At 45.0% G+C, this 25890-nt stretch overlaps 3 protein-coding genes, 1 non-coding gene and 1 pseudogene across 13 annotated transcripts in view; 3 read left to right on the top strand and 2 right to left on the bottom strand.

Moving 5' to 3' along the window:
* EIF2AK1 (eukaryotic translation initiation factor 2 alpha kinase 1) overlaps window positions 1–2460 on the top strand; it is a 39520-nt gene extending 37060 nt beyond the window's left edge. For both annotated transcript variants that reach the window (XM_064376447.1, XM_064376446.1), the window contains exon 15: window positions 1489–2460. In XM_064376447.1, the coding sequence (XP_064232517.1) occupies window positions 1489–1620 (132 nt within the window). In that variant the 3' untranslated portion in view covers window positions 1621–2460. The remainder of the gene's footprint in view (window positions 1–1488) is intronic.
* On the bottom strand, window positions 2456–15190 carry AIMP2 (aminoacyl tRNA synthetase complex interacting multifunctional protein 2). 2 transcript variants are annotated; one of them, XM_064376448.1, is made up of 4 exons: window positions 14947–15190; window positions 10260–10466; window positions 7643–7874; window positions 2456–2985 (listed from the first exon to the last, which is right to left on the bottom strand). In XM_064376448.1, the coding sequence occupies exons 1-4, from the start codon at window positions 15079–15081 to the stop codon at window positions 2597–2599; spliced, it is 963 nt and encodes a 320-aa protein (XP_064232518.1). In that variant the 5' UTR covers window positions 15082–15190; the 3' UTR covers window positions 2456–2596. The 2 variants fall into 2 exon arrangements, with proteins under 2 accessions (XP_064232518.1, XP_064232519.1); XM_064376449.1 differs by having other exon boundaries at window positions 15067–15190.
* Window positions 8932–9067, bottom strand: LOC135275134 (small nucleolar RNA SNORA42/SNORA80 family). Its single transcript, XR_010342850.1, has one exon. It is a non-coding gene; the product is annotated as a small nucleolar RNA SNORA42/SNORA80 family (small nucleolar RNA).
* The window catches only part of PMS2 (PMS1 homolog 2, mismatch repair system component), a 46780-nt gene continuing 35866 nt past the window's right edge, over window positions 14977–25890 (top strand). For 2 of the 8 annotated variants that reach the window (XM_064376444.1, XM_021671691.2), the window contains exons 1-5: window positions 14977–15446; window positions 18508–18647; window positions 21316–21402; window positions 21887–21989; window positions 23319–23502. In XM_064376444.1, coding sequence (XP_064232514.1) covers window positions 15424–15446; window positions 18508–18647; window positions 21316–21402; window positions 21887–21989; window positions 23319–23502 — 537 coding nt within the window. In that variant the 5' untranslated portion in view covers window positions 14977–15423. Of the gene's footprint in view, window positions 15447–17753; window positions 17901–18507; window positions 18648–21315; window positions 21403–21886; window positions 21990–23318; window positions 23503–25890 lie in introns of those variants that run through there. The other 6 variants (XM_064376445.1, XM_021671693.2, XM_021671690.2 and 3 more) reach the window with 6 other exon arrangements.
* Window positions 19116–20392, top strand: LOC105719430 (cofilin-1-like; annotated as a pseudogene).

The following is a 25890-nucleotide window of genomic DNA, read 5'->3' as shown; positions in this document are numbered from 1 at the left end:
CCCCTGACCTATTAAAAAAGAGAAATTTAGGGAGGAGATGGGGCTGCATCCTGTACTGTAATGAAACTTTAAAGTGATTCTGATGTATACTAGTTGGGGAACCACTTCTAGTGATTGTTTAAAATAATCAGATAGTTGATTTATCTTCTATTTAAGGCTTATTGTCAAGCAAGACTGAATTTTGTTAAATGGTAAAAACAGGTAGGTGTGGTACTTTTCTCTTTTTGAAAGTGTTTGAAAGTAATAGATGTGGTTTTTCTTTTTTTTTGAGACGGAGTCTCGCTCTGTCACCCAGGCTAGAGTACAGTGGCGTAATCTTGGCTCACTGCAACCTCCACTTCCTGTGTTCAGGTGATTCTCCTGCCTCAGCATCTCTAGTAGCTGGGATTACAGGTGCTCACCACAACACCTGGCTACTTTTTTTTTTTTTTTTGAGACAGAGTCTTGCTGTCTCCAGGTACCAGGCTGGAGTGCAGTGGTGCGATCTCAGCTCACTGCAACCTCCGCCTCCCGGGTTCAAGCAATTCTCCTGCCTCAACCTCCTGAGTAGCTGGGACTACAGGCGTGCGCCACCACGCCCAGCTAATTTTTCTATATTTTTAGTAGAGACGGGGTTTCACCATGTTGGCCAGGATGGTCTTGATCTCTTGACCTCGTGATCTGCCCGCCTCATCCTCCCAAAGTGCTGAGATTACAGGTATGAGCCACCGTGCCTGGCTACTTTTGGTACTTTTAGTAGAGAAGGGGTTTTGCCACGTTGGTCAGGCTGTTCTCGAGCTCCTGACCTCAGGTGATCTGCCCACCTTAGCCTCCCAAAGTGCTGGAAATACAGGAGTGAGTCACCAGGCCTGGCCACAAATGTGGTTCTTAAAATCAAGTGTAAACATTTATCTTCATGGCTGGGCGCGGTGGCGCATGCTTGTAATCCCAGCACTTTGGAGGCCGAGGCGGGCGGATCACAAAGTCAGGAGTTCAAGACGAGCCTGGCCAACACAGTGAAACCCCATCTCTAAAAAAACAAAAACAAACAAACATTTATCTTCACATATGAAGGGGATTTTCTAATGCCCAGTTAAGATAGCTATTGGAGACGTATTTGTGGTAAGGATTTCTACTATCTTGCAAAAGTTTTTTCTATAAAATGAAACCTTGGCCAGGTGTGGTGGCTCACAGCTGTAATCCTAGCACTTTGGGAGGTCAAGGTGGGTGCATCACTTGAGGTTATGAATTTGAGACCAGCCTGGCCAACATGGCAAAACTCCATCTCTACTAAAAATAAAAAATTAGCTGGGCTTGGTGAAGACCGTCTGTAGTCCCAGCTACTCGGGTGGCTGAGGCATGAGAATAGCTTGAACCTGGGAGGCAGAGGTTGCAATGATTCCAGATCCTGCTACTGTACTCCAGACCGGGCAATAGCAAGAGTGCTCAAAAAAAAAAAAAAAAAAGTAGTAAGTTATTTTAATAGAGTTTAAAATTTTCTCCTTACAGGTTAACCTCACCCTACAGATGAAGATAATAGAGCAAGAAAAAGAAATTGCAGAACTAAAGAAGCAGCTAAACCTCCTTTCTCAAGACAAAGGGGTGAGGGATGATGGAAAGGATGGGGGCGTACCTGTCTAGCCTTCCTCAGGCTGTATCTGTAGGATGAAAGTGGACTTAAACCTTTAAGGTAGTTAACTGGAATGTAAATTTTTAATCTTTGTTAGAGTATAGTTGATATAATTCTTAGTTGTATTTAGTAAGCCTTTACAAGATTTATTAAAGATGCAAGAGTGCCCCAAGCTCCTGCTCCTTCCCTTTCTGCCCCACCAGCTTCTTTTCCTCAATTTCCTACCTAAATATTACCATATGCCTAGTCTCTGAAACCAAAAACTTTGACCTCATCCTCAATTACTTTCTCTTTTCAACTCTGTTGACCCTCTCTCTGGTCTTCCTTTAGAAGGTTCTACTGCGGAAATTGACCTGTGCTCCCTGCCCCCGTCACTGCCCAAGCCCAAGCCTGCATATACTCACTGGACTGTTCCAGTTTTGACAGCTGCCAGTCTTCCTACCCTCTTCACGCTGCCACCTATGTTAATTACCAGAAGGACGCCTGACCATTTCATTCCTTGGCTCCAAATCTGCTGCTGCCTCTAAGATAAAACACAACTTCTTAACAGTATACAGTGTGCAACTTCCAACCTTTTTATCTGTTCTCTCCGCCTTCAACTTACTGTCATCCCAAAACCACACCCTTGCAAAACTTTGTACTCCTCACCCCAGATGATCTCAAGGCAGCTCAGATGTCTTTCTCACCTTTGCCCTGCCCTGTCCCAACTCCCTAGCCAATTACATCTCTCAGGGGCAGCAAGCTGAATTGGTTTTTGAATCCCAGAAAGGGTTTGTCATAGAGTTGGCAGTCATTATGGTAGATGGCACATGATTTTGCTGAATTTTAAATAAAATGAGAACCACAAATTACATGATGCTTTTATTGACACTTAAAACTGGTCTAAATAAAAAGACCTTGAATCTTAATACAAGTCCCTTAACTGGTAATAGGCATGAAACAGCACCATTCTTAAGATCTAAACCCTTTAAAATCAGTTATGGAAATTCACTTAAGGAGCTTGAGGGCTGTGTTAAAAGGAGCCAGGTTTTCACAAGACCTCATCCACCTCTGCACGTTGGCTGGCACTGTCACACTGCAGCTTCCGGTCTGCTGGAGTACAGACCACAGCACCACATCTGCTACAGTGAGTTCATTCCCAGCGAGCCACAGGCTCTTCCCAAGAGCAGAGTTCATGGAGCGAAAAACAGCGGCTTTTTCTTTACTGCTTCCCTCTTGTAACTGAAAAATGGCAATATCTACCCAGCTATCTATGAGAGTTGCGTTGACAGCATTATGCTTCTGGCCAAACAGAGAGAACAAGAAACGGGCAACGTTCCCTTCTCCTTCGATGGGGCACATCGTCTGGACGCTGAATTTCATCTGAGTCTTCGGCACTGAAAAGAAAAAGCACACACCAGGTAACATCACAGGAGTAGCCCTGAGGGAAGTACCTGCACAGTGTGGAAGGGGACAGTCACTAAAACCACAACTGATGACACGGGAAAGGGTGGTTCCAAGAACATCACATTTTCAGTCTGTCTCCAAGATGCTTAATACTGAAAAGGGTTTAAGTGCAAACTATGTTGTTAAAAAGTAACCAAAGAGCCATTCCTGGTATTTGATGACAGTTCTGAAGCTAGAAGGCACCTCAGACCACCTGCTCCAATCCCTGTTGCCTAAGGATCTAGGGGCTGAGGACTGGAAACCCAAGAGTTGCATCTCCCAGGCTCTCAGTCCTCATAATTGCTCCCCTTATGTGAAGCTGAGGGCAGTTAAGGTACCACTGGATGAATGATATGAGCTCACTTCCCTCCATAAAAACATAACCAGAAGAGGCATACATCCATGGGATAGTGAATATATGACATCCACCTTTATATGGCCATATGAGAAGGTAACTTTGGTGTCCCTATGATGGTAAGTTCTAGAATGTGAGGGAAAGATGGTGGACAGTCATGACTTCCTTGCTTTGCCTGGTTGGACAACCCCCTTCCTCTGACGGCTCACAATTCCCCCTTGAGCTGTGTCTCACTCAGAAACCCTACATTTTGCAGAGGAACAAGGGCATCTTCATGTTGCTTCATCTCTGCTCTTCCTCTCCAACAACCCCACAGGCTTTCTAGACTTAGAAGATTTGACCTGATGCAAATTGCTGTATGGCCTGTATGCTACAGAATGTCCTAACCCCTTGCTGCCTCTTATCAAAACCATGTTGCACATATCATATAGTACAGTTGACCCTTGAACAATGTGAGGGTTAGGCCACTGCGCCCCACTGCTATGCAGGTGAAAATCCACCTAAAACTTTTTACTCCTTCAGAACTTAACTAATAGCTTACTACTGATGGGAAGCCTTACCCATGACAGTTGATTAACACATGTTTTGTTTAGTCTGTATATTATAAGCTATACTCTTACGATAAACTTATGTTAAGAAAACAATAAGGATGCTGGGCATGGTGGCTCACACCTGTAGTCCCTGCTGCTTGGGAGGCTGAGGTAGGAGGATCACCTGAGCCCAGAAGGTTGAGGCTGTGGTGAGCTATGATCACACCACTGCACTCCAGCCTGGGTGACAGAGCAATATCCTGCCTCTTAAAAGGAAAAAGATAATGAATTTACTATTCATTATGTTGAAGTGGATCATCACCACTGAGGAAGAGGGGTTGGTCTTGCTGTCTTGGGTGGCAGAGGTGGAAGAGGTGGAAGGGGAGGCAGGAAAGGAGGAGAGGCAAGCATAGTCGATGTAACTTTAGGGAAACACATCATAATTTGACCTTTTGCTTTTTAATATCTCTAAAAATAGTTCTATGCAGTATGAATCCTTCTACCGTTTGCTTTAGTTTCAGTGCTTGTATCATAGAAGACTCCAGGTCATAAAAAGTCAAAAGCAGCCCTGAGTGATCAGAACCCCTCTCTCAGACGGTCTAATGGAAATCTGTTTTCTAGCCCTGCTGCTTCTAGGTCTTCTTCCTCACTGTCTGGCACTGGTCTGGAAGCACTTCTCTCCATTAAGTTGTCTTCTGTCAGTTCCTCTGTGCAGTGTCTGTTAGCCCTTGAATTTCTCCAAGATCTGGATCCTGAAACTCTTCACCACCCACTTTTGCCCTATCTATGATCTGTTTCATGGTTTCCTTGATTTATTTATTTATTTTTAAAATAATAACAGATGGAGTTTCACCTTGTTGTTCAGGGTGGTTTCTGACTCCTGACCTCAAGTATCCACCCACCTTGGCCTCCCAAAGTGCTGGGATTACAGGCGTGAGCCACCACACCCAGACTAGTTTCCCTGATTGACTGTTGTAAATCCTATGAAGTCATGCACATCTGGACACAGGTTTCTCCGGCACAAATTCACTGTTTCACTGTGATGGCTTTCACAGCTTTTTATACAATGATGGCCTCTTAAATGATATAATCCTTCCAGACTCTCCTTCCAGACTCTTCATGATGTTCTATCAGGGTTCTCTTTTTTTTTGAGACGTAGTCTCGCTCTGTCACCCAGGCTGGAGTTCAGTGGCGTGATCCAGGCTCACCCCAACCTCTGCCTCCGGGGTTCAAGCAATTCTGCCTCAGACTCCCGAGTAGCTGGAGTTACAGGCTTGTGCCAACACGCCTGGCCAGGGTTCTCTTTCATAGCACTTACAGTTATTTCATAGAGTACTGTGTGTAATGAGCGTCAAAGGTTCTTAAGACTTTCTGATCTAGAGGCTGAAATAGTGACATTGTGTTATGAACAAGTAGACCACTTTGACACCGTTGGTGTTAACTCAGGGTTCTGAGTGGCTGAGCACTGAAGAATGTTAAAAGGTGTCCCTTACGGGCATCAATGGAATTAATCCACAAAAAGGGTTCTTGTCCAGACGTTGTACAATCAAAAGACTAGCGGCTATGTTTATCTTTTCCCGTTAAGTCTCGGGTGTTAGCAGCTTTATAGGTAAGAGTGCTCCCTGCACAAAACAGGAGGATTAGCCTAGCCTTCCCTGCCTTCAATCCTGGGGCTCACTCTTCTTTACTGATAAATGCCCTTTGTGTTTTTCCCCCCCACCCCAGATGAGGGCAGTTTTGTCTGCATTAAAAACCTGTCAACACAGATCCTTTCACTCCACGATTGTCTTAATGGCATCTGGGAACTTGTCTGCTACCTCTTGGTTGGTGGAAGCTGCTTCTCCTATTATCTTGACATTTTTAAAAGCCAAACCTCTTCCTAAAATTATCAAACCATCTTTTGCTGGCATTAAACTCTCCAGCTTTAGATCTTTCACCTTCCTTTGGCTTCAAGTTGTCATGTAATGATTTTCCTTTTTCTCAAATCATATGAGAGTCTATAGGTATGCCTTCCTAACAGTAATCCTGCACCCCACAGAAAAGCTGCATTTTCTTTTCTTTTTTTTTTTGAGATGGAGTCTCACTCTGTAGCCCAGGCTGGAGTGCAGTGGCGCAGTCTCGGTTCACTGCAACCTCTGCCTCCTGGGTTCAAGCAATTCTCCTGTCTCAGCCTCCCAAGTAGCTGGTACTACAGGAGAAGGCCACCACACCTGGCTAATTTTTGTGTTTTTAGTAGAGACAGGGTTTCACCATATTGATCAGGCTGGTCTTGAACTCCTGACCTCAGGTGATCCACCTGCCTCAGCCTCCCAAAGTGCTGGGAATACAGGGGTGAGCCACTGCACCCAGCCAAAAGCTGCATTTTCAATAAGAGGTGAATAGGTATTTTGCAAAAAGTGCAAGGTTTTTATACCTGTTGGTGTAGCTATAGTGATGCCTTCATGAATTCCCTCCCCCGCTTTTTTTTTGAGACAGAGTCTTGCTCTGTCCTAGACTGTGGTGTTACAGTCTCAGCTCACTACAACTTCTGCCCCCCAGGTTCAAGCGATTCTCCTGCCTCAGCCTCCTAAGTAGCTGGGACTACAGGCGCGTGCCACCATGCCCAGCTAATTTTTCTATTTTAGTAGAGATGGGGTTTCACCATCTTGGCCAGGATGGTCTCAATCTCTTGACCTCATGATCCACCTGCCTTGGCCTCCCAAAGTGCTAGGATTACAGGTGTGAGCCACTGCACCCGGCTGAATTTCCCTTGTTTTAAACAATGGTTCTTATACTGAATTCATTTATCTTGAAGTGGCAGCTGCAGATCTCCGGTATATACCAAGCAATTCAACTTTTTCATGTAATATCATGACTTTTCTCTGCTTCTTGGGAGCACTCTCCGTATCACAAGAGACACTTTGTAAATGCCCCACAGTGTTAGTCAAGGTTAATGGCAATGCACCATGAAAAATACCCAAAACATCACAAAAAATACCCAAGAACCTGAAGAGATCACTTTTTACTGCAACGTGCAATCTCCTGGAGAGATGAATGAACTGCTCACACAGAGATGATTAGCATCACATGGTGTTTGAAGCAGATACACCCCACACTTGAGGCGGCTGTGAAATTATTACAGCAGTACAGTATGTTCTATAGTGAATTTTATGCAGTTGGGATTCCATGCTCATCTTCACGTTTGTTTACATTTCTCTCAACTGCAAGTGGTGCTATGTATAGTAAGTGTGTAAGTTTTGATGCATTTTAACTTTTGTAATAGATTTGTGTACATTTTGTGGTAGCAAATGATAAAATAGACTAGTATGTAAATATTTTATGCATCAACGCTTCTTATTTGTTTTGATATTTCTAGGCTACGTGGTTTATCTGCCAGTTTTTTCAACTGTTGCAGATCTCCAAAAAATTTTCCAAGGTATTTACTGAAAAAAATCCACAAGGCCGGGGGTGGTGGCTCACGAGGTTAGATGGAGTTCAAGACCAGCCTGACCAAAAAAATACAAAAAAAGTTAGCTGGGCATGGTGGTGCACACCTGTAATCTCAGCTACTTGGGAAGCTGAGGTAGGAGAATCGCTTGAACCTGGGAGGCAGAGGTTGCAGTGAGTTGAGGCCACAGAGTGACACTTCGTCTCACGTAAAAAAAAAAAAATCCAGATTTTAGTGGACCCATGGAGGTCAAACTCGTGGTGTTCAAGGGTCAGAACTCAGTCCCATCTACTTACCATTCTTCCAAATTAAAGTGAATCCCAGCTGATAGTCTTGGCGGGGCTGTTTTGGATTCTGTTCTCCAAAGCACTTGAGCAGGTTTTCAGGCACACTCTTGACTGATGAGTGCGTGTGCACTGTGGCCAGAACCCTGAAGTGCTCACAGAGCAGCCTGTGCAGCACCAGCAGGGAGAGGGGAGGGGAGGCCGGGTTCGCGTTGATCACGATGTCTTTCAGTGCCCCATAATCCTGGGGAAAGACCGAGACAGTGTAGCGAGTAACAGTAATTGGAGCGTGCGCCACTGTGCCGGGTGCGAGTCTAAGAGCCTAACCAGGGTTCTCTGACTCCTCCACTTCCATGAAGAAGGCACTAGCATCATCTCCACGTTATAGCCGTAACTTATCCAACAGCCAGTAACTTATCCAAGGTCACTCGCTCAGGATGGAGTGAAGCTGGGATATGAGCTGACTCCACCCCCTTACCCCCAACAAATAAAAAGTTGACTTCACTGTCAAATAAAACAACATTATCAGGAATGAAACTTTTTTTTCTTTTTGAGATGGAGTCTTGCTCTGTTGCCCAGGCTGGAGTGCAGTGGCATGATCTCTGCTCACTGCCACCTCTGCCTCCCAGGTTCAAGCAATTCTCCTGCCTCAGCTTCCTGAGTGGCTGGGTTCAGGGGCCTGCCACCATGCCTGGTTAATTTTTATTTTTTTAATTTTTAGTAGAGATGGGGTTTTGCTATGTTGCCCAGGCTGTTCTCGAACTCCTGGCCTGGGAATGATAGTTTCTGTTTGTCCCTTTTACCTGCAATTATTCCAGCTACTGAATCTTTTCCAACACCTGACCACGGACAATTTGTGTTCATTAAGATGTTTCCATGAAGAACCCCTTAAAAGAAGGGGTCTTGGCTGGCCGGGCGAGGTGACTCACACCTATAATTCCAGCACTTTGGGAGGCTGAGGCAGGCAGATCACAAGGTCAGGAGATTGAGACCATCCTGGCCAACATGGTGAAACCCTGTCTCTACTAAAATACAAAAATTAGCCAGGTGTGGTGGCAGGTGCCTATAATCCCAGCTACTTAGGAGGCTGAGGCAAGGGAATTGCTTGAACTAGGAGGCAAAGGTTGCAGTGAGCCAAGATCGTGCCCCTGCACTCCAGCCTGGGTGAAAGAGAGACTCTGTCTCAAAAAAAAAAAAAAGAAGGGGTCTTGCTCAAGATCTCATTGGTGGTGAGGGGTGGGGAGATTCTAAAATACTAGGGATTAACTGAAGTGCCGGGACTGATTAGCCTTGTTTTCTCCCTCTGTGCAACCCACTTCAGTGCCAGTGGCCCATGGGTACAGAGGCCAGGCAATGGTTCGAGGCCACGGTTTGCTCTGGCATGGGGCACTATGACAGGTCCAGGGGGGTGGGCTTGCCATAAATCCAAACCCATGCATGACAGCCTTTTTAGATAAAGACTTTATTTCTTCTATGCTATCACTCTTAATAATGAATGCACTGATGTGAACACTCATGGCTAAACTCCTTGGCTTTCTGTCCACTGTCTGCCATTCCTGACCAATGTCCCACACGTCAGGCTACACGGAATGCCTTGCAGGTCCCTGAACATATTGTATTACTTGATGCTGGGCCATCTGAGGTATCAGAATTTATCCGGAGCACCACGTGCTCTGAGAAGCCTCCCAGTACCCCAATAATCCACTGTCATAGCCTCTTGTACTCGACAACTCATCTGCTAGGCTTGGGCTCCCTGAGGGCCTGGTTTGTCTCATCTGAGTCCTCAGTGCATGCCAAGTACTGGCTGGATGAAGGAGCAGGGGAAGGAATATGTGAATGCAGAAGGTACTGAGGTTACCAAAACACCCCAGCCCTGGGAAAGACCCCACAACAATGCTTGCATTTTTTAGGTCTTTAAGTGCTATTCTATCACCAATTCTAGAGTAGGCTATTGGTAGGGATGCTTGGGACAAATGCTTTTGCACCCTCAAATAAATACCACTTTGTTGTAACAAATGAGATTGTCTTTCTTTGCATGTCAGATTCTCCCCTAAATTAGCTGGAGCCTGTAAACGTCAATCATGAGAGCTGGCTGATGCAACTTACTTGTAATACAGCAAACTGAATTCAAGCAAAAGGCATTTGAAATATGAGACTGTGACTGGCCTAAGCCATGCATTTCAAAAGGATTGCTAGGATTTTTGTGCTTGGGCAGCCACGGTTCTGAAAGTCCGCCTACTATCAAAGAGAATCTGGGTTGCCCTGCTCAACCTCTGGGGAACACTGAGCAAACAAGCTGAGATCTGTTCTTCCAGGGCTTGGAGGCTGCTGGACCCATGCCTGGACTGGCAGAGGCTGTAACTCTTTTGACTCCTCCTCTGCCTACAGATCCTCCCTGTCCTCTAGTCCGCCTGAGAAGTTAAGAGGCTTTAGAGCTTGTTCTGACTTCACTCCTGCCTTGGGAATCTGTTCTGTGCAAAGGAACACTCAATTAGAGAAGAAAAAACATGAACATGCTTTTTGCTCTGCCTTTGGAAACTAGAAAGCCAAAGCATTAATCACAGTAGCACAATTTCCCTACACTAACCACCCAGCACACAATGATGTTTCAGTTTTCAAAACAACTTACCTTCCCAAGCACTGAATTCAAGTCCAGCGCATTGGTGGTTAAAGTTGTGGGCTCATCAGCTTGGATTATGTTGGTTACATCCAAGTCTGCGTCTGGTGTCTGAATCATCTTGGAGAGACCATCAACTGCAGCTTTCAACTCATACAAACGTTTTAAAATATCATCTTGGCGGAACTCAAGAGCTTGCAGAGACGGGTTAGGCTCTTCCTAAACAAACCAACAGCCAAATGTTCATTTCCTCTCCCATCAGACCAGTGTTGTTTAAATTTGATCATTTGCCATGCATTCACCAAGCCTCCCACCCTTTAAAAGAAGACATTATGGGCTGGGTGCGGTCATACAAGCCTGTAATCCTAGCACTTTGGGAGGCTGAGGCAGGCGGATCACGAGGTCAGGAATGGAGACCATCCTGGCCAACGTGGTGAAACCCTGTTTCTACTAAAATACAATAAAAATTAGCCGGGCTAGATGTCATGCGCCTGTAGTCCCAGCTACTCAGGAGGCTGAGGCAGAGGAATCATTTGAGCCCAGGAGGCAGAAGTTACAGTGGGCCAAGAATGCACCACTGCACTCCAGTCAGGTGACAGAACAAGATGCCATTTCAAAAAAAAAAAAAAAAAAAAAATTATCAGGTGCTGACTGAAAATAAGTTTGAAAGCAAGATGTATGACACGGAGGGCTACTACCTGTGTAATATTCTGTTACTTAATGGTAAGTCTTGAGTCATATTTCCAATCTTGTTTGTGTGTAAGCTTGCTAATTTTTACAAATGACAGTAGGATGTCTGCTCCAATAGGGCCAAAAATGCATCAGCTGGATTCAAAGCTCAGTCAAGGCCAGGGGCAGTGGCTCATGCCTGTAATCCCAGCAGTTTGGGAGGCCGAGAGGGGCAGATCACTCGAGGTCAGGGGTTCAAGACCAGCCTAGCCAACATGGTGAAACCCCATCTCTACTAAAAATACAAAAATTAGCTGGGCATGGCGGTGAGCACCTGTAATCCCAGCTACTCGAGAGGCTGAGGCAGGAGAATCACTTGAACTCAGGAGGCAGAGGTTGCAGAGTCGAGATCGCACCACTGCACTACAGCCTAAGTGACAGAGAGAGACTCCACCTCAAAAACAAAAACAAAAAACTCGGTCAGGAATGAAGAATGTCTGAAGCACTGTTTGAGTAACATGGCTTGTGATTTAGAAGCTCTGAGTGCAGCTTGATCTAGTCCTTTGTGATCTGAATAATAAAATGTTCAAGATCTGTTTTATGTCATTGGTACCTTCTAATGTTGGCCTGTTGTTTTCCTTGCTGGGACTGGATTGTGATGTGGTATACTGTTTTTATCAATTTAATTTATATGTATTTATAAGCAGCTTATTCTTCATGTTGCTCTCATTTACCCTGGAGATGCTTGATTGCTTGTTTCCTTTTTTTTTGAGACAGAGTTTCACTCTTGTTGCCCAGGCTGGAGTGCAATGACGTGGCCTCAGCTCACCGAAACCTCTGTCTCCCAGGTGCAAGTGATTCTCCTGCCTCAGCCTCCCAAGTATCTGGGATTACAGGCATGCACCACCACGCCCAGCTAAATTTTTATATTTTTAGTAGCGACGGGGTTTCTCCATATTGGTCAGGCTGGTCTTGAACTCCTGACCTCAGGTGATCTGCCCGCCTCGGCCTCCCAAAGTGCTAGGATTACAGCTGTGAGCCACTGCACCCGCCTTTTTTTTTTGAGACAGGGTTTCACTCTGTTGCCCATGCTGGGTGCAGTGGCACGATCACAGCTCAATGCAACCCTGACTTCCTGGGCTCAAGTGATCCTCCCACCTCAGCCTCCTTTGTAGCTGGGACTATCAGCTCATGCCACCACACCTGGCTAATTTTTGTACTTTTTGTAAAGATGGGGTTTCACTGTGTTGCCCAGTTTGGCTTTTAAATCCTAGGTTCAAGTGATCCTCCTGCCTTGGTCTCCCAAAGTGCCGGGATTACAGGCGTGAGCCCCCGCACCTGGCAAAGATGTTTTACTGCTAATTATTTGTCTGTCCACATTGTTATCATCTCCTAGAGAAATTGCTAGAAAAGTGAGATTACATGTCTTCTAAGTTCACAAATAAGAGCCCAAAGGAAGTTAGGCAGCAGAGACAAAACCAACCAACCAAAAAACCCTGCAAAACTTGGTCTTCAGTGAGAGGTGACATTCTCCAACCTGGGTTGTCTTTCTGGTCTCATGGGACTGTGTAGTTGAAGGAGTACTGGGCTTGTTTCCAAGGCAGGGACCACTGAACCATGTCCGCTATTTCTGTCTTAGCTCTGTACTGAAATAACAGTTGTGTTACTGGTTTCAGGAGGAAGGACAGTCGCTTCCTCCTGATCTAGGCAGAAAGCCATTAAAGAAAACGGAAGGAAAACAAGCAGTGGGAGGCCAGGCAAGGCGGCTCACACCTGTAATCCCAGCACTTTGGGAGGCTGAGGCGGGCAGATCACCTGAGTTCGGGAGTTCAAGCCCAGCCTGGCCAAACATGGAGAAACCCTGTCTCTATTAACAATACAAAATATGCAAAATTAGCAGGGCATGGTGGTACATGCCTGTAATCCCAGCTACTCGGGAAGCTGAGGCAGGAGAATCACTTGAACCCAGGAGGCCGAGAGCCGAGACTATGCCATTGTACTCCAGCCTGGGCAAGAGTAAGACTCCCGTCTCCAAAAAAAAAAAAAAGCAGTGGGAAAACAGACCAGAAAAGTTACCGATTCACCCATCTTGTGTCAGAATAGACAACCCATTTCTCCTGCTGGAAACATGGGATGTATGTTTGCCATCAGAAAAGACTGAAAGATTTGAGCAGGTACATTACAAAAGGGAAATCACAGCAGCCAGTGAACATGAAAAAAGGTCCTCAACTTAGAGAAGTCTGGAGAAACCCAAATTGAAACTACCTTAGAATACCACACCACACCCACCAGCTTTGGGAAGGGTGCAAACATCACAGAGTCTTCTACCCTGCCGGTGAGAGCATAAACCAGTATAACTACTTTGGAAAAAAATTTAGCAAAGTGGAAGCCAGACTGGCCCCTAAGCCAGAAGTCTCATTCATTAGTACATATCCCATGCCTGCTCCTCTGTATAAGAGTATTCACTGCAGAATCATTCATAGCAGGTTAAAACGGAAAGCAATCCAGTGTCCCTGAGCAAGTAGAATGGTAAGTATATGGTGCAGAGTCATGCAACGGAACAGTATACTATAGAGAAGGTGAATACTTCCATTGTTACAATAAAATGACTCTTAAAATCATGTCTACAAAATAGAAGCCAGGGCTGGGCACCCAGGGCTCCTGTTTGTAACCCCAGGACTTTGGGAGGCTGGGGTTAGAGGGTCGATTGAGGCCAGGAGATTGAGATCACCTTGGATCTCCATAACCACCTTTTATTTAGAGATGTAGTGAGACCCCCATCTCTACATTAGAAAAAAAAAAAAGCCAGACACATCAGAATATATACTGCATGCTTACCTATATTAAGACTATATTGTTTAGGGGCCGGGTGCAGTGGCTCACACCTGTCTCCCACTTTGGGAGGTCAAGGTGGGTGGATCGCTTAAGGTCAGCCTGAAACCCATCTCTACTAAAAATACAAAAATTAGCTGGGTGCAATGGACGCCACCTGTAATCGCAGCTACTCAGGAGGCTGAAGCAGGAGAACTGACTTGGGAAGTGGAGGTTGCAGTGAACGGAGATCACGCCACTGTACTCCAGCCTGGGTGACAGAGTGAGACTCCGTATAAAAAACAAAACAAAATAAAAACAGACTATATTGTTTAGGGACACATACTTAGTTGACAAAATAATAAGACAAGCAGGATATAATTATCATAAAAATCAAGACCTCCAGGGCAAAGGTTTAAGTGGAAAGAATGGAGCAGTGACATGTGTCAACCTGGGCCGTGGTGACGCTGGGGTTCGCTTTATAATTCCTCAAAATGAGCATTTATGTGCTATTCACTTTTCAGAGGGTAGAATCTCTGAACTAAAAAGTTTAAGCAGCCATATATGAAAAAAAGAAAAAATAAGGATAGATTTTTATTTTAATTAGAACATTTTAAAAATAGAGACAGGGGTCTTGCTATGTTGCTCAGGCAGATCTCAAACTCTCAGGGGTCAAGCGATCCTCCCACCTCGGTCTCCGAAAGTGCTGGGATTCCAGGCATGAATCACCGCGCCCGGCCTGGATAGATCTTTTTTTTTTTTTGAAATGGAGTTTTGTTCTCGTCGTTGCCCAGGATGGAGTGCAGGGTCGCAATCGTGGCTCACTGCAAACCCCGCCTTCCTAGGTTCAAGGGAGTCTCCTGCCTCAGCCTCCGGAGTAGCTGGGATTACAGGCGCCCGCCACCACGCCGGGCTAATTTTTATATTTTTAGTAGAGATGAGGTTTCACCATGTTGGTCAGGCTGATCTCGAACTCTTGGCCTCTGGAGATCCGCCCGCCTCTGCCTCCCAAAGTGCTGGGATTACAGGCGTGAGCCACGGAGCCCGGCCTGGATAGATCTTTAAAGGACAAAAGTGTGAGTGAGTCCCAGGCCGTCCGGCACAGAGGCCAGGTGGGGCCGCGAACCGGATGGGACGCACTCGCTCAGGACTGGGGAAACTCCGGCCAGCAGTCGGCCGCCGCGCCTGCGCACTGGGCAGCCCCACCCCGCGCTCCTACCTGCACGTGGCCTGCGCCCGGCGCAGAGCCGCCGCTCCTGCTGTGCAAGTTGGGGAGCCGGTACATGCAGGTGGGAAGCTCCACACGGAGAGGCGCGCCGCCCCCGTGATAGGGCTTTACCTGGTACATAGGCATCGCGGAACCAAAGCAAGAGGGAGTGGCGCTGCCAGAAACCAACGTTCAGAAACCGTCAGAGGCCACGACTGACGGTGGCCACCTCCTTTCTGACCCTGCTGCGGGCGTTCGGGAAAACGCAGTCCGGGGTGCTCTGATTGGCCCAGGTTCTTTGACGCCACGCACTCGACCTTTGACAGAGCCAATAGACGAGAAGGAGAGACGGGAAGTAGTTTGCTGCCCCGCCCGGGAAGGGTGGAGCACAATGTCGAAAGCAGCCAATGGGAGGCCAGGAGGCGGGGCGCCTGTGGGAGCCCTGAAGAGAACTTTCCCAGTCCCCGAGGCGGATCGGTTGTTGCATCCATGGAGCGAGCTGAGGGCTCGAGGTGAGCGGGGCTCGCGGTCTCCCCTCGCGCGCGCCCTCCTTGAGACCCACGGCGTTCCAGCTTCCCTGGAAATAGGGGGAACATGGCCGAGGCGCGTGGCGAGGCCGCCGTGTGGAGGCCCCGGAGCGACGTCCTTAGCGCCCCCGCCACTCGGCGCCCTTTGGATGCGCCTTGAGGCCCGGCGAACTCCTCCGGGCTCTGGGCTGCGGGCAAAAGATTCTGCCCCGTGAGGAGTTGGGTTCGGCCTGTCCCAGGCAGGCCCTGCCTACTTCTCATCAGAGGGCCGTGGACTTGGAGCTGGATAGTGAAATCCCCATAGACTGCATTTTCTTTCTCCCTGTTTTCTCTCCCCTTTTATTTTTATATTATTTTATTTAATTTTATTATTATTATTATTATTATTATTGTAGAGACGGGGCTCTCGCAGTGTTGCCCAGGCTGATCTCCAACTCCTGAGCTCAAGCAATCTGCCCGCCTCGGCCTATCAAAGTTCTGGAATTAAAGACGTGATGCACCATGCCTAGCTTTTTTTTTTTTTTTTTAATTGAGGTTATTCTGGGGGAGGTGCAGCGTCCAGACACATTCTAATTTGCATAGCCGCGCAGTTTTAAAAAATGCAGTGCCTGTTAGGGTATGTGATTTCTGGCTGGTGAGCTGCACCGAATCTTGGCTAGCACAGATGGATTCCATGTCAGATTTGTAAACACGAATTTGCTCCCTGTATTTCAAATATATTAGATATATTTATGTAACTACATTTAAATGTTTTGAGACATTTAAATAAATGTGTGGTCTGTATCTAAATGCACTCCCTCCTCAGAATAAATACCAGAAGCAGACCTGTAGCCTGTGGTGTGTTGCCAAATAAACTTATTTTTAGAGATGCTTTCCATTTTCTGTGAGGTCATCTGCAGTTTTCACATGGTAGACAAACTTAGGTGAGATTCTTAGGTAGAATGAAGAGTAAAGAGGTTTATTTCACAAGGATTTATTGAAGGTCTATGATGTGTTAGATGCTGGAGGAAATACCCAGCGATTTTCCTTTCATGGAGATTTCCTGCCTTCTCTTACCAAGTTATCAATTAAACTGTTTACTGGAAATTGCTAAGTAAATGAACACACGGGATACATTCTTTGAATGAGCAGACGTTGGTTGGGCAGAGGAGGAAGGGGAGAGCAGTTTAGAGAGACCTGCTTATACACTGTGGTGTCTAAAAGCACTTATGATGTTCAGGAAATAGTCACTGTGCTAAAAATGTAGGGGATGGCCCCTACATTTTTTATTGTATCCCTCAAATTACAAATTACCCAAATCTTTGGCAACAATGGTGTTTCTTGAAAAGCAAAAGCATGACCAAGTGTGGTGGCACATGCCTGTAATCCCAACACTTTGGGAGGCTGAGGTGGGCGGATCACCTGAGGTCAGGAGTTCGAGACCAGCCTGTTCAACATGGTGAAACCCCATCTCTACTAAAAATACAAAAATTAGCTGTGTGTCATGGTGGGCGCCTGTAATCCCAGCTACTTGGGAGGCTGAGGCAGGAGAATCGCTTGAACCTGGGAGGTGGAGGTTGCAGTGAGCAGAGATCGTGCCACTGCACTCTGGCCTGGGCAACAGAGCGAGACACTGTCTCAAAAAAAAAAAAAAAAAGTAATAAAAAAATAATGCAGAGGACTTGATGAAGGGAAAGGATTAGAGAGATTAGTTTTAGGCCCAGTGATGAGTAGATTTTAAATTTCATATAGTAGGAAGTGGGGCACTAGTAAATTTTTAAGCAGAAAATTTATTTGACCAGATTTGTGATTTCAAAAATAGCTGTGGTGGTAGAGGATGGATTGGAGCAGGGAGTAAGGGGAGATAAAACCGTTGTAAAAACTCTTAAAGCTAGTACGGCAAGAACTTTGAGGGTCTTTGCTGAAACAGCAGCTGGCAGCTTGAATTTGGGGTGGGGTATCAAAGACAACTACACAGGAATATGTATAGGAATAGTTACATAACTGGTATGCAATTTCTGAGATGATTTTGACTCAGACACTGTGTATTTCCCAGCATACTCTCAGCATACTCATGGTTTTTCGAATTATGTGGAAATGTTGCTTTCACTTTTTTTTTTTTTTTTTTTTTTGGTGGCGTTTCGCTTGTCGCCCAGGCTGGAGTGCAACATGCAATCTTGGCTCACTGTAATCTCGGCCTCCTAGGTTCAAGCGATTCTCCTGCCTCAGCCTCTGGAGTAGCTGGGATTACAGGCATCTACCACCACGCCTGGCTAATTTTTTGTATTTTTAGTAGAGATGGTGTTTACCCATGTTGGCAAGGCTGGTCTCGAACTCCTGACCTCAAATGATCCACCCGCCTCAGCCTCCCAAAGTGCTGGGATTACAGGCATGTGACACCACACCTGGTCATGCTTTCACTTTTCAAGAAAGAAGACACCATTGTTGCCAAAGATTTTGGTAATTTGAGGGATACAATGTGTATTTTCTCCATGTGGGTCCTAGTATAATTAGATAGTAAGTATCTGTTGAATTTGAAGTGTCTCTCCAGAATTATTTTGGGTACATGTTTAAGGATTGTAAAACAATGTTTCTATTTCTGGATATATAAATGTATTTGTTGGTCAGGCCTGGTGGCTCATGCCTGTAATACCGAGCACTTTGAGAGGCTGAGGTGGGTGGATCACAAGGTCAGGAGTTCATGACCAGCCTGGCCAAGATGGTGAAACCTCATTTCTACTAAAAACTACAAAAATTAGCTGGGCCAGGTGGCAGGTGCCTGTAATCCTAGATACTCAGGAGGCTGAGGCAGGAGAATTGCTTGAACCCAGGTGAGGGAGGTTGTGGTGAGCCAAGATTGCACCACTGCACTGCAGCCTGGGTGACAGCGTGAGACTCCGTCTCAAAATAAATAAATAATAAATAAATAAATGCATTTGTTAATACAATAAATGAATAGATTTGACCCATAAACTATTTACAGTGTTGAGTCAGTTCCCACAGTTAAAATCAGGATGAAAATATATAGCTGAATACTTGCTTTGTTTCTTGTAACTGATTTCTTTAGTACAGAACCTGCTAAGGCCATCAGACCTATCGATCGGAAGTCAGTCCACCAGATTTGCTCTGGGCAGGTGGTACTGAGTCTAAGCACTGCAGTGAAGGAGTTAGTAGAAAACAGTCTGGATGCTGGTGCCACTAATATTGGTAAGTTTGGGAGAGTTTTCAGCCACAAGAAATAATCAGCATATGTTGTTATATTCAAGAAACATTTGTTATTGAAAGAAGACAATCAAGTATTGATGTAGTAATAAATTATTATTTTTAAGTTAAAGTTAGCACCCATTATGTGCCTAGTACTTAGCTAGGTAGTAATAATAACAGCTTTTATTGTGTTCTTATGGTGTGCCAGGCAGGTGTTTTGCTAAGAATTACGCAGAAATATCTGATTTAAGCTGTAGAATAGCTGGGTGTGGTGTCTCACACCTGTAATCCTTGCCCTTTGAGAGGCCGAGGTGGGAGGATTGCTTGAGGCCAAGAGTTCAAGATCAACTTGGCCAACATAGTGAGACCTCGTTGCTACTAAAAAAATAAATAGAGTCGGGTCCCGGCAGCGGCTGCAGTGCTCTCTTCTTCTGCGGCTTTCCTTGCCCTCTCCTTTTCGCTTCCGGAAACATGGCCTCTGGTGTGGCTCTCTCTGATGGTGTCATCAAGGTGTTCAATGACATGAAGGTGCGTAAGTCTTCAACGCCGGAGGAGGTGAAGAAGTGCAAGAAGGCTGTGCTCTTCTGCCTGAGTGAGGACAAGAAGAACATCATCCTGGAGGAGGGCAAGGAGATCCTGGCGGGCGATGTGGGCCAAACTGTCAACGACCCCTATGCCACCTTTGTCAAGATGCTGCCAGATAAGGACTGCCGCTGCACCCTTTATGTTGCAACCTACGAGACCAAGGAGAGCAAGAAGGAGGACCTGGTGTTTTATCTTCTGGGCTTCTGAGTCTGTGCCCTTTAAGAGCAAAATGATCTATGCCAGCTCCAAGGACGCCATCAAGAAGAAGCTGACAGGGATCAAGCATGAATTGCAAGCAAACTGCTAAGAGGAGGTCAAGGACTGCTGCACCCTGGCAGAGAAGCTGGGAGGCAGTGCCGTCATCTCCCTGGAGGGCAAGCCTTTGTGAGCCCCTTCTGGCCCTCTGCCTGGAGCATCTGGCAGCCCCACACCTGCCCTTGGGGGTTGCAGGCTGCCCCCTTCCTGCCAGACCAGAGGGGCTGGGGGGATCCCAGCAGGGGGAGGGCAATCCCTTCAACCCAGTTGCCAAACAGACCCCCCCACCCCCTGGATTTTTCTCCTCCCTCCATCCCTAATGGTTCTAGCCTTCCCAAACTGCTTTTGATCTTCTGATTCTTCTTAGATTGAAGCAGACCAAGTTCCCCTCAGGTCCCCCAGTTGTAGGGGGAGCCTGTATTTTTTTTTAACAACATCCCCAGTCCCCACTTGTTCCTCCCCCTTCCCATGCTGCCAACTTCTAACCGCAATAGTGACTCTGTGCTTGTCTGTTTAGTCCTGTGTATAAATGGAATGTTGTGGAGATGACCCCTCCCTGTGCCAGCTGCTTTCTCTCCCTTTTCCCCTGGTCACTGCTACTCATGGAAGCAGGACCACTAAGGGACCTTCGATTAAAAAAAAAAAGACAATAAAAAGAAAATAAATAAAATAGGCCTGGAGTGGTGGCTCATGTCTGGAATCCCAGCACGTTGGGAGGCTGAGGTGGGCTGACCATTTGAGGTCAGGAGTTTGAGACTGGCCTAACCAACATGGTGAAACCATGTCTCTACGAAAAATACAAAAATTAGCCAGCTGTGGTGGTGCATGCCTGTAATCTCAACTATTCAGGAGGCTGAGGCAGGAGAATCGCTTGAACCTGGGAATTGGAGATTGCAGTGAGCCAAGATCATGCCACTGCACTCCAGCCTGGGTGACAGAGCGAGACTACATTTCAAAAATAAATAAAAAGAAAATAATAAAATAAAAAACAAAAAATCGTTAATCTGCAGAATAACTATGAGCTAGAAGTGATCATTATCTCTATTTTACAAATGAGGAAATTAAGGGACAGGAAATTTTCTTTTTCTTTTTTTTTTTTTTTTTGAGATGATAAAGCTAATCAAATAGGATCCAGGAAATCTGATTCTAGAACCTGTTCTCTTTAATGGCTATATTAACATAATTTCTTTCAAAAGAAAATTCTGGTCCAAATGTGATGGTGTACAACTAATTGATCACAACCAGTTACAGATTCTTTTTGTTCCTTCTCCACTGCAACTGCTTCACTCGACTAGCCCTAGGGGGCAGAAAAAAGAGGACAGAACGAAAAAACTGAACTATTTAGTCTGGGCTAGGAAATAACCAGAAAGGACTTTAAAAAAAAATGAAATATACAAAATGACACTAGTACGTTTAACTACAGCTATCGTTACAACTCTTAAATTTGCATTACATGGGCCAGGTGCAGTGGCTCACGCCTGTAATCCCAGCACTTTGGGAGGCTGAGGCGGGTGGATCATGATGTCAAGAGATTGAGAACATCTTGGCCAACATGCTGAAATCCCGTCTCTACTAAAAAAAAAAAAAAAATTAGTGGGGGTGTGGAGGTGCATGCCTGTAGTCCCAGCTATTCTGGAGGCTGGGGCATGGGAATTGCTTGAACCTGGGAGGTGGAAGTTGCAGTAAGCTGAGATTGTGCCACTGCACTCCAGCCTGGTGACAGAGCAAGACTCCATCTAAAAAAAAAAATGCACTATGTTATTATATCAATATAAAAACTTTTAGCATGAGTCAATCTTGAAGAAATACGTAAATATTTTGAACTTTTTAGATCTAAAGCTTAAGGACTATGGAGTGGATCTCATTGAAGTTTCAGACAATGGATGTGGGGTAGAAGAAGAAAACTTCGAAGGCTTAAGTAAGTTGACTTTTTCTAATCCTATTATAAAATAATTGGGCCAGATGTCTCAGCATTTTTAGTAGCACCTCTTGGGAAACGCAAAAACAGTTTTTTTTTTTTTGAGACGGAGTCTCGCTCTTGTTACCCAGGCTGGAGTGCAATGGCGCGATCTCGGCTCACCGCAGCCTCCGCCTCCTGGGTTCAGGCAATTCTCCTGCCTCAGCCTCCTGAGTAGCTGGGATTACAGGCACGCGCCACCGTGCCCAGCTAATTTTTTTGTATTAGTAGAGACGGGGTTTCACAATGTTGACCAGGATGGTCTCGATCTCTTGACCTCGTGATCCACCCGCCTCGGCCTCCCAAAGTGCTGGGATTACAGGCTTGAGCCACCGCGCCCGGCGCAAAAACAGTTTTTTAAAGTCACTTACTGTGGTAGATAGCATGTATATTCGTTGCTATAGCACTTGAGATATTGTGGTCCTTACTTTATACTCTCTTTCAGCTCTGAAACATTACACATCGAAGATTCAGGACTTTGCTGACCTAACTCAGGTCGAAACTTTTGGCTTTCGGGGGGAAGCTCTGAGCTCACTTTGTGCACTGAGGTGATGCAATATTTTTATCCATTCACTTGACCCTTAAAAAAAACCTCTCTGAAAAGTAATTAGGATCATTACTGTTTACAGTTCTGTGTCTCAGTGTCTCAGCTTCTAACTTCTGAATTCTGTTTTGTCTCACTGCCGATCTAAGTCATAATACTTCTGAAATGTCAGCAATAAATGAATGAAATGAAGCAACTAGTATTGTACAAAAAATTTTTTTCCCTTATTAAAACAGTAACTTCTCAATTTTAACATAACATACAGATTAATAAATGATAGTTACATTAGTTTTCATTATCAACTTTTAGGGAAACATTTCGCCAAAGCACTATATAATTATATCATTGATTCTAAATTTTTGTAAATAATTACATATATATATATATATATATATATATATTTCTTTTTTCTCTGTCGCCCAGGCTGGAGTGCAGTGGCACAGTCTCAGCTCACTGCAGTCTCTGCTTCCCAGGTTCAAGTGGTTCTTGTGCCTCAGCCTCCTGAGGAGCCGAGACTATAGGTGTGCGCCACCACGCCTGGCTAATTTTTGTATTTTTAGTAGAGATGGGGTTTCGCCATGTTGGCTAGGCTGGTCTTGAACTCCTGGCCTCAAGTGATCTGTCCGCCTCGGCCTCCCAAAGGGATGGGATTACAGGCATGAGCCACCGCACACTGTCCTACATATACATTTTAATTATAATATCTTTTGGATTCTTTTAAAAAATTTTGATCCAAGAGTAGTAACAAAACAGAAATCTCTATTTGTGAATAAATAAATCTTGAGATCATTTATCGTTTTGCAGTTCAAGCTGAAAAACAAAATCAAAACTTTTATCAAAACAAAGCATGTTTAGCCCTCTCTGTCTCACTATCTTTTAGATGCCAAACCTTAGGTTTTATGATGAGTCCTCAACTGTTTAGATCTTGATTATCTCAAAGGGATCATCAGCATTTTTGTTTTTCTTTATTTTTGTGAGATGGAGTCTTGGTCTGTCGCCTAGGCTGGAGTACAATGGTGCAATCTCAGCTCACTGCAACTCCTACCCACTCTCTGAGTTCCAAGCTCAAGCAATTCTCCTGCCTCTGCCTCCTGAGTAGCTGGGATTACAGATTTGCGCCACCACTCCCGGCTAATTTTTGTATTTTTAGTAGAGATGGGGTTTTACCATGTTGGCCAGGATGGTCTCGAACTCCTGACCTCGATCCACCCACCTCGAGGATCATCAGCTTTTTAAGAAAGTTTTGAGAGAAAAGCAAGTGAAGAAAAGAGTAGTCAGTGTCCAGCATCATGGGTCTCTAACTGAACCCACCGTCCCTGGTATTCTCTCACAGCAATGTCACTATTTCTACCTGCCATGCATCGGTGAAGGTTGGGACTCGACTGGTGTTTGATCACAACGGGAAAATCATCCAGAAAACCCCCTATCCCCGCCCCAGAGGGACCACAGTCAGCGTGCAGCAGTTATTTTATACACTACCTGTGCGCCATAAGGAATTTCAAAGGAATATTAAGAAGGTACAGTAAATTAATCCTGGTTTTCGAGAGTATTGATTACTATACATGAGCAAAAGATTTACTAAAGATGTTTCTTCTTCAGTTGATTTTCTTCTCATAATTTATTGAAAAATGCTGCCGGGCGTGGTGGCTCATGCCTGTAATCCTAGCACTTTGGGAGGCCGAAGTGGGTGGATCACCTGAGGTCAGGAGTTCAAGACCAGCCTGGCCATCATGGTGAAACCCCATCTTAAAAAAAATAAATCAAAATAAATAAATAAATAAATAAATAAAAGAAAAATGCTTTATTTTCGTCTTTCCATTAAAGACTTAACTTTAGGATGATTTACGTTTTTCCTTTTCATCACATAGTGTTGATTAAGCCTGGGCAACACAGTGAGTCCCTGTCTCTATGAAAAATTTTAAAAAGGCCTGGCATGGTGTCTCACACTCATAATCCCAGCACTTTGGAAGGCCGAGGCAGGCGGATCATGAGGTCAGGAGTTCGAGGTCATCCAGGCCAATGTTGTAAAACCCTGTCTCTACAAAAATATAAAAAAATTAGCCAGGTGTGGTGCCCTGTGCCTGTAGTCCCAGCTACTCTGGAGGCTGAGGCAGGGAATTGTTTGAACCCAGGAGGGAGAGGTTGCAGTGAGCAGAGATCATGCCACCGTACTCCAACCTAGCGACAGAGCAAGGCTGTGTCTCAAAAAAACAAAAAAAATTAAAAATTTTACTGGGCATGGTGGCATGTACCTGTAGTTCCAGCTACTTGGGAAGCTGAAGTGGGAGGATCACTTGAGCCCAGGAACTCAAGGCTGCAGTGAACTATGATGTCACCTCTGCACTCCAGACTGGTAGACAGAGTGGTACCCTGTCTGGAAAAATATATATATACATATATATTTATTTATTTATTTTGTATTTTTTAGAGACAGAATCTCTCTTTGTCCCCCAGGATGGAGTGCAGTGGCGCGATCTCTTTTCACTGCAACCTCTGCCTCCCAGGTTCAGGCGATCTTCCTGCCTCAGCCTCCCAAGTAGCTGGGATTACAGGCATGCGCCACCATGCCTGGCTAATTTTTGTATTTTTAGTAGAGATGAGGTTTCCCCATGTTGTCCAGGCTGGCCAGGCTGGTCTTGAGCTGCTGACCTCAGGTGATCCGCCCACCTCAGCCTCCCAAAGTGCTAGGATTACAAGTGTGAGCCACTGCGCCTGGACTTACATACTTCTATTTTAATAAGAATATTTATCTTGATTTTCTGAGAAATGAGTTATTGTAACCCTTATGAATTTGAATGCAAATGAAACAGCTAAATGTATAATTGTTATCTTTAAAAAGCAGATTAAAAAACTGTATTATATGATTACAGTTTTATAAAAACAAGGCAACAGGCCTAAATGTGTATGGTATGAAGGCTGGAAGAGTCAACACTTTCATGTTCTCAGTGGTTATCCTTGGATGTGAGATCTCATGCACTTTTTGCTGTCTTCTTTTTGCTTTTTCATTTTGTGCGTGTATTTTTTATAATCTAAAAAGTTACCTAAACATATGCTGCTTAAAACTTTTTTTACTTGTAAAGCAATTGGTGCTAATTTTAACTTTCTTTTTTTAGACGGAGCCTTCTCACTCTGTCCTTCAGGCTGGAGTGCAGTGGTGCTCACTGCAATCTATGCCTCCCAGGTTCAAGTGATTCTCCTGCCTCAGCCCTCCAAGTAGCTGAGATTACAGGTGCATGCCACCACACCCAGCTAATTTTTGTATTTTTAGTAGAGACGGGGGTTTCCCGATGTTGGCCAGGCTGGTCTTGAACCCCTGACCTTAAGTGATCCGCCTGCCTCAGCCTCCCAAAGTGGTGGGATTACAGGCGTGAGCCACTGCGCCTGGCTGCTAATTTTAACTTTATTACATTTTTTCATAATTTTTAATTTTTAAAATAGAACTTACCTTTTTTTGCATCTTATGGTCAAAAAAAATGTGCCTTAGCAAAATATAGGAATGTAGAACTTTTTGTCAGAGATAACTATCATTTACAGTTTGTATATCTGTTCAGACTCCTTTTAAATTCATGTGTTTATAACTGTTGGAATAATTTTCAAGATAAATTCATAAATTAATATAATGAAAGCAAGTAATATAGAATGTACAGCATGCAAGTAATACAGAATTGTATGTGGTTGAAAAAAAATTTTTTTTAATTTAAATTTTTATTTTTTTTGAGTCAGAGTTTCGCTCTTGTTGCTCAGGCTGCAACCTTTACTTCCCGGGTTCAAGTGATTCTCCTGCCTCAGCCTCCCAAGTAGCTGGGATTACAGGCATGCGCCACCATGCCCGACTAATTTTGTATTTTTAGTAGAGACAGGCTTTCTCCATGATGGTCAGGCTGGTCCCGAACTCCCAACCTCAG

Source organism: Aotus nancymaae, unplaced genomic scaffold (genome assembly GCF_030222135.1).
Source record: "Aotus nancymaae isolate 86718 unplaced genomic scaffold, 86718_ANA_hifiasm-v0.15.2.pri h1tg000015l_0, whole genome shotgun sequence".
NCBI classification, from domain to species: Eukaryota; Metazoa; Chordata; class Mammalia; order Primates; family Aotidae; genus Aotus; species Aotus nancymaae.
The sequence above is the reverse complement of the archived record's forward strand: the minus strand, read 5'-3'. Positions and strand labels throughout refer to the sequence as shown.